General features: G+C 34.1%; 1 protein-coding gene across 2 annotated transcripts; it reads right to left on the bottom strand.

Moving 5' to 3' along the window:
* Positions 1–1,819: 1,819 nt before the first annotated feature.
* On the bottom strand, positions 1,820–7,721 carry LOC113779700 (cycloeucalenol cycloisomerase-like). Of its 2 annotated transcripts, none has more exons than XM_027325386.1 (8): positions 7,618–7,721; positions 7,032–7,188; positions 5,583–5,666; positions 4,926–4,967; positions 4,014–4,124; positions 3,730–3,921; positions 3,493–3,590; positions 1,820–2,297 (listed from the first exon to the last, which is right to left on the bottom strand). In XM_027325386.1, the coding sequence occupies exons 2-8, from the start codon at positions 7,146–7,148 to the stop codon at positions 2,105–2,107; spliced, it is 837 nt and encodes a 278-aa protein (XP_027181187.1). In that variant the 5' UTR covers positions 7,149–7,188; positions 7,618–7,721; the 3' UTR covers positions 1,820–2,104. The 2 variants fall into 2 exon arrangements, with proteins under 2 accessions (XP_027181187.1, XP_027181188.1); XM_027325387.1 differs by lacking the exon at positions 7,618–7,721 and adding an exon at positions 7,481–7,583.
* Between the last annotated feature and the right edge of the window lie 478 nt (positions 7,722–8,199).

Raw genomic sequence — 8,199 nt, 5'->3', positions numbered from 1 at the left:
ATCACTGGAAAAAATATTTCGATCATTTACCCGCATTATGCTTGGACTAGAAAGCAGAACTAAAGACCAACACAGGCTCACCGTTCCCCACACCAAAAAAAACCCTATGGTCGTTGTTGTGAACTTTTTAGTCTTGAAACAAAATATGGTATTCTCAACTAATCATATGCATTGAGAAGCTTGTTGGACCAATTTACTCCACTTTGTTTATGTTGAACAACAAAATTCATTGCGTTCAGAAAGAGCCTTCCTCCATCTTGTAGCGCATATAAAAACTGTAGTTTACAAAGAACCACATGGGGATCAGCACCTTAGGGTTGGGCATCCAAACACGTCGTACCCCATTTGACTAATTCGACTTGTACTTTGCTAGTCAGTCATTTTTACGGTTGAAAACAAATTTCAAAGAACCGAACAGAGTCATATTCAGGATTGGTTTGAATATTAAAAAAAAATGTTTGAACTTGGCTCGTGTTTGATAATTTTTTGAAAGAAATTGATCGAACTTAGTTTGAAATTTCAGATATATATATTCACAAAATGTTTTGATTGGCTAGCTAAAATATCGAGTTCAAGCACATACAATCAAATCTTGGTTTGGTTTGAAATTTCATGCTATATCATATAGAGATTTTTCACCCAAATTTGTTGTTTTTTTCCCTCAATTTTTGCTCTCAAATATTCAAGAAATCTATTACGATGAATTAGGGATGTGATTAAAATCAATTATGCCTATTCAAAAAATATATTAGGATGAATTATGAACGTGACTAAAATCATTTATGCCTATTTAAGATACAAGAGTATTATATGCTTGCTATTTTATAAAATGAGCAATATATGAAAAGGAAAAAAATGGAATTAAAAAAGGAAACTTTAGATGTATTTTTATGAAATTTACTTGCATTATATGTTCTTGAACATATTGAATCGGATATCGTGAAAATCGTGATTTGTTTGTTAATATTTTTTATTTTAAAATCAAATTTGGGCTTTGGATTGATTCTTAAACAAATAAGTTTGAATGAGTTTGCTTTGAGATAAGTTCAAATTGAGTACCGAGCTATTTGATTCGATTTGCGACCCTAGCCATTTTCTTACCTTTTATCTGCTCCGTATATTGGCGAGTACTCGATTGTCGAATACCTGTTAAAAGTGAACAAGGCCGACAGCTACTCACTATGTCCCGCTTGTCATTTAAATTTTTTTAAATGCTTTATATTAATTTAATTTTATATCTTACATATTCATCTAAGACTCAACAAATATTTTTTTCTGAAAAAAAGTCTCATGCTGAGAAACAAACATACAAAGAGACTACAAGAAAAAGGGAAAAAAATAAAAGAATTCGAAATCAATGAAAATTTAAAAATTAGTACCCCAATTTTTAATATATACTCCACATCAATTAAACTCTTTCCTAAAAAACAAAAGATCATAATGTCTATAAACGAATCTTGTAAACAAACTATTATTTCTCACATTTGTAGTGCAATTTGTTCCATAAAATTACTTAGCTCTAAAAATATTATTTTGTAGTATGTCTATAAAAATGAAAAAATATAAAAAATATATATAGCACATGTCAGGTACTCGCGGGTTCTTAACACTGTGACCTTAACTCACCTTGCATATAAGCTGGTATCTGACTCTTTTTTGATCTGATCAAATAATGCAGATCAGGTACTCTATTTTTCAGATTGAATCAGATCGAATATCTGGGATTTTTGGGTCAGCAGGTATTTTTGCCCACCTCTACAAGCTACAGCACATAATGAAAGCAGCATTTGCACAATTTGGTGCAAAAAGGCGAGTCATGTCAAGGGAATCATCTACATCAAGCAGCAGTTGTTAATGTAGAAATGAAGGAATAAGAGTTTATGATACCATGAATCACCAGGAAAAATGCATAAAGGTAAAATATGAGCAAAGCAAGATGCCGTACATTGTGCATCTCATCGGCAATTTGTTGAACTAAGGATACAAGAAAAACATGATACAACCGGTGTTGCATCAAAGAAAACAGAAATGCATGCATGACTGCTCCTACTGTAGTTAGAGATCATTCTTACAAATGCTCTTCCCTGAAAAATTTTCCTTGGCTTCAGAATTGTTGGGTATGTTCGGCAAACCATGGTAATCCTGATTGAGGACACTGCTTTGAATCAGGAATAGGAACAATAGGTCCAAGGAAAATGCGCCACAAGTCCAGTAAAATTGTAACAAGCATTGCAGCCCCCAAGGCATCAATGGCCACTCTGGGTAGGTCCCACGGATCGCCAGGTTTTTCATCAACCCTGCACACCATGATGTCTTCCCATAAGAAGAACCGAGATAAGTATCATAGAAGCAACAAGCAATTAAATTCCCGAATTCTGGCACTATATTCCAAACTTCTTAATTAGTTCTAACAACAAAACCACAAACTATTTTGGTTAAGTTCTGTTCATGTATAATATCTCATCTTTTTTCACTCTCTTCCAAGTTTTCCAAAATCATATTCACATATTGAACACAAAACACTTGCACTTAAATTTCACGAGGCAAGCTACTATCAAGGAAACAGGCCAGCTGGAATCAAGTCAAAATTGTCCACAAAGTATATGTACAAGTTACTGGAAAGAGGCCACACAAAACCATCAAATTGAAACCAAACAAATGTCATGAATCTCGAGTCTGTTGGAGAATAAGTACATATCCCTATCACCAAGTTGTGCTAGAATATTATCAAATCCATGTCTTGCAAGACTACAGTCAAGACCTGGTTGAAAGCTCCTGATCAAGGGTCAAAGATCCAAGAAAATGAATAGATGGATCTCATTTCCCACAGATAAGATCACTTATTTAAGCAATCATGTTTAAATGGTTTACACCATCAAGTCAAGACTTTGCACTTTAACATTTTTTTCATCTGATAATTTCAGGTTTATCATGCTTGGCACAATGCAGCCATCATATAGAATTGAATTCAATCTAGTATTATTCATTCCAGTAGCATTGACAAGCTAATTCTTTTCCAACGTATCATTTCTTTTTTCCAGCATGTAACTCGTACAAACGCTTTACTCCAGTAAGTTTCTTTATTTTTTGACCCAATAACTATCTAAGAGCAAGCAACCAATCATATTCTCATTTCTTGCCAAAATTCAGTCTGTGCTTGGGCATACTCTCATCCTAATTGAGGCTGCATCAAAATTTTCATTTCAAAGGCACGAACTACTTAAATGGTAGCATTCCTATTCTCCTTTTATTAATGGTCATCTATTGATTTACAATCACCAGTACTTGCCTCTACTCTTCAACAGTAATGCTGTTTAGAAATAGTAGTACTTGCCTCTACACTTCAATAGTAATGCTGAGAAATGCTTAAACCCCAGTATCAAGCCCTAAGACTTAGGAAGCTAACCAAGACATCAAGATAAAAGTGATAAAATCCAATAAGTCACACAGTGACAATAAATAAAAGATAGAATCCATAATTTGCAGTCTTACCTCAGAAACATTGGGAAGCTGACAATGAAATAAATTGCATAAAACAAGCTGCCAACTTTGTACATGGATGCTCGGTCCACAAACGTATAATAGGGAAACTGCACTTTAGTAAATTAGATTATTAGGTAGCTTGTCTAGTTCACCTTAAGCAACATAGCTTAAATGCTTTAAGATGGCACGCATAACAGCACTGTGCGATTAATTAAGTTAAAATTTACAGAAATGTTCAGCACATACATTTGCAATAGCCACTGTCTCCAGGTATGCAATGACATAGGCAAGAGCCAGAATCCAGCCAGCCTTAAAAGCCCATTGAATTGTCTCTGGCAACTCAGCAATTGCATGTTGTAGTCTACGAAGAGTAATGTTTGAAACAACATGGTAAAACAAGAAGCAGACGTGAGCGAGAAGGAAAGTTGTATGAGGTACCTGCAAAAAGAAAAAAACAGATAAAGATGTTAATCTGAACATGAAAAATAATACAAAAGAGCATAAGTCAAAACTTCTTAGCCATGACTTACATCATTCATCCTCCATGATGGAAAGGTATACGATGCACCCAAAACTTTGAAGAAGTAGTGAGTCCAAAAGTAATTTCCAACATAACTGAAAATCATCATCCAGAGATTAGCCTGTCATAAAAAGGAACCTTACAGTTAAAGCCACCATTATATATAAAGAATAATATCAGCAATGCCATGTATAGCTTAGCAAATATACAGCTTCACATATTGTTCAAGTGGCATTATCATTATTTTATAAGATAGGACCCAAACCTAAATTAAACATCATTTAAGAAAGACATCCAATTCGTTCAAGTTTCAAATTGTCAGCAATTTACAAAAATGTATCTTCTTCCTATATCATTCTTCAGGTAGTCATTTAAGAACCTTTGTTTTCATTTAATAGTTTTCTTTCATTTTTCAATTCATCACATCAAAGCTCATATGGCCAAACTAAATTAAACATCATTTAAGAAAGACATCCAATTCGGTTCAAGTTTCAAATTGTCAGCAAATTACAAAAATGTATCTTCTTCCTATTTCATTCATCAAATAGTCATTTAAGAACCTTTGTTTTCATTTAATAGTTTTCTTTCATTTTTCAATTCATCACATCAAAGCTCTTATGGCCAGATGTTGAGATTACTCTAAAGGATATATTTAATAGTTTTCTCATCAAAACAAGCTAATCCACCAGTGCAGCTTTGAAGATACATTTTGAAGCACTTGTTTACAGATTTTTTATTTTGATTTTCATACTCACATGCATGGAGAACATGATTAAGAGACATCCCTACCACAACTACATGTAAAACAGTATACAAACCACATCTAAAATTATATACAAAATGAAGTAGTTATGTCAACAAAATGGTGATATGACTACTCCAGCGAGATTAGCATTCACACTTCATCCAAAAGAACACTTGCCTTTACCCAATAGCGATTGCTCCAAGAAACATTGCTATCAGCCTGCAAAATATTCAACAGAATGTAAAGATGGGCTTTCTTACAAATATAAGACCTTGAATAATTAAGGTAATATTTATTTGAGGAAGTTTACCATCTAGGCTATACATTATCAGTTTATCACGTGATCTAGATAAAATGAGTAGCATAGACGAAGAAGAGTATGACCCCAGAGCACAAATTTCTTTATTTATGACTGAAGATTGGCTACTACTCCATCCATTCCAAATCTTTCGTCACTTTTCAAGGAATCACACTTTTGGTCAATAGTGGAATATATTTCTTTGGTTTTTTTTCCTGTCATTCTCTCATGAGCTCTTGCATGGTGGAATGTCCATAGATATAGGCGGCCAAACTTTTTTGTAGTCTTTAAGTTTCAATCACAAATCGATGTGATTGCACTTTTCAAAGCAATTGGTGCAAGCCATGTTTGGTTTCCGAAGACCCTTTCCAAACAAGTTAGGTTTTTATACTGCAACCATTTCAGGAAAATGAACAGAAAACCCATGATATGACACTCTAATGCAAGTGGCATTGTATTCTATTGTCTGACAATTGCACATTACTTGACCGACTTTAAGCCAAAACCATATGGTGGAGAAAAGGATACGTGCTCACCTTTCCAACAAATAGAAGTGGTACTACAAAAGTAGGAACTGCCGAAACAAGACCAATAAGCAGATACTCCCATTCTGTGAATGTCTGCCATTAAAGGTTCACATTAAGTGGCATCAAAACAACAGAAATCAAAATCATCAAAAGTTATAAGGATCGTTAGCATGAAAGCTAGTTATCTTTGAATTCTAGGATTTGTCAAAAGTAGAAGGTTATCAATGGAGGAGAAGATTTCCAACCATGCAGGAAGAAATTGTTCAATGAGAAGCTCCAACTCATTGATTTGAATATAAAAGTGAACTCTAGTATGAAGATTATATACAGGATACATCAACTTAAAGACGATAGTGCCAAAACTTAAAATAAAACTCCATCCTCCAGAGGCTCTTGATTCATACAGAACCAAAAATTCTATAACTTTTAAAAGAATGTTACACAAATTTGAAAGTCATGTCTCAAGTAATAAAAGACTTGTTCTGCTAACCTATACTGTCACCATGGCCTCTAAAAACTCATATATTTCCACCCAGCTAAACTCATCTAAATATTTCCCACCAAACTCTTTGAGATTGAAAAGGCTACTCTAAAAGGCAAATTAATAAGCAAAGGGCCATTGTCTTAAACATCAGCAGGAATAATTGCTTCAGTTTAACACGAAATCTAAGAAAGACCAGTGACCAGAATAGCATTTTTCACTTGACATGTGGATTCCAAGAGCAGAAATTTGGGAAAACTCTGGAACAAAAAGAATTTGATTCAGTCAGATCTCCCAATTTTTCATAAATAACTGTCAATTCTAAAGTTTGCACAGCACACACTCTAGAATTGGATAACTGAGGATGAAATCCTGTTCTAATAGTGCATTGCAACTCAAAAGAGGGTAGGAAAAGTAAAATGGGAAGAAAGGAGCAAAAGGGAAAAGTTTCATTCCATCTACTTTTATAGACCCAATTTCAGTAGAGAAAGAGTTCCATATTCCCAGTATCAAAGAAACTGAGGACTTCATGGTAAGATATGAAAATAAGCAACGTCCCTCCAAAATTTCAGCATATGCATTCCTTTTTCTAAAAACAGGAATCTAATCCAAGCAAAGAATATGGTGCAGATTTACCGTTTCTCTTATCTTTTTGCTTCTTGTTTAACATTTCAATCACACCAAGTTTTGGCTGTTAAGACCTTGCTAGGCGAGAAAGGGTTGAAAAACATATCCTGCATCTTTTTTTGCTTACTATGACAAACACTCTTATTTTCATCTGCCACAAGGCCAATTACTTTAAACATCATTTAAGTCCCTCGGAACATATTTCGTATAGCACTTAATCTGGGATAACAGCTCTCTGATCAACCTAAAGCCATTGAAATCTTTAAGACTATACCTTAAAGCCTACAAACTATGCAAACCAGGCTAATTCGTACATAAACCAGGCAATTCATAATATATGGAGCAATTACCTCATATAACTTGTAAGGAACAACAATGCCAAGGCAAAGCGTCAACCAGAAAGGTGTATATAGAAGAAAGAATATTTCGCCCCATCGCTTACTTGGATTTTGAGCTAACCACATCATACAATATCTATTAAACTATATTTTCGCCTTCAAAATCCACCTGCAAATGTTCAACAGTTCTATGGTTCAAAATTAAAATAAAATAAAACAAAAAACAAACTTTTTCATGAACCTCGATCATGATTTAAACAAAATGACATTCTAGACAAAAAATCGCAAACTAAAACTTTTACAAACAGGTCAAACATGGATTTCGACAACAAAAATGCAAACTTTGGGTGGGGGAGCTAGCTATTAGCAATTTAACTTGAATGGGCAGCACATGGACTAAACTCAAGAACCCATTAACAAGAATCAAATAGGATGAAACCCACTAATTCAAGTGAACTCACCTGCCCAAAAATCGACAATCTTCTCCAGAAAATCAAGAAATTTAATCCTAAGATTGTACCATTTAAAGAAAAGACAAGCCCAAGCACTTGGAACAAAAAGTACATAGATAGAGAAAGAGAGAAGAGCAGTAAAGTACCTCAAAGGACTTTTGCAAGTACTGATCTGTTCAAAAAATGACTGAAGAGTGTACTCAGGGTCTGTGACGTGATGGCTACTTTGATATGGTTGTACTCGTGGTCAGCAGCGGGGAAGAAGACAAACTTGACAGTGTTAAATTGGTCATAACGTCCCTGAACTTCGGGATACTTGTCTATTTGGCAATTTAAATTTTTAAAGTTCTTCTTGTAGGCCCTTAACTTCTTCTAATTCTTTGACTGTGAGGTTTCATGGAAGATTTTTAGCCATAGAGTTGGGATTGGATGGTATAATGGTGTATCTAATATTTATGGACATGATATGTAGAATTTTACACATCTTAAGCATATTTTATCAGTTATTTGTTCATACAAATATTCTCCTGTATCAAATTCTAGTCGAACAATAGTTGTGAATAATCGTAAATGTAGAAAATAAAAATCTAAAGTTGTAGAAAACTCACACCTTCAATTACTCATTGTGTTTGATACTGGAAATTCACTTGGGGAGTTGTTCGTTTTATTTTATCTTTAAATTGGCAACTCCTTTTAATTTTTTTTCATCTACCTAGGTATAAATTGCA

The sequence above is a fragment of the Coffea eugenioides genome, chromosome 8 (genome assembly GCF_003713205.1).
Source record: "Coffea eugenioides isolate CCC68of chromosome 8, Ceug_1.0, whole genome shotgun sequence".
Taxonomy (NCBI): domain Eukaryota; kingdom Viridiplantae; phylum Streptophyta; class Magnoliopsida; order Gentianales; family Rubiaceae; genus Coffea; species Coffea eugenioides.
The sequence above is the reverse complement of the archived record's forward strand: the minus strand, read 5'-3'. Positions and strand labels throughout refer to the sequence as shown.

What these genes read in the sequence shown, in the direction of transcription:
- LOC113779700 (XM_027325386.1), bottom strand. Translation starts at nt 7,148, where the DNA reads ATGATGTGGTTAGCTCAAAATCCAAGTAAGCGATGGGGCGAAATATTC. An exon ending in TTCCTTACAAGTTATATGAG is followed by an intron (nt 5,667 to 7,031) that starts GTAATTGCTCCA and finishes CTTTAATGGCAG; the next exon opens with ACATTCACAGAATGGGAGTA. An exon ending in CACTTCTATTTGTTGGAAAG is followed by an intron (nt 4,968 to 5,582) that starts GTGAGCACGTAT and finishes AATATTTTGCAG; the next exon opens with GCTGATAGCAATGTTTCTTG.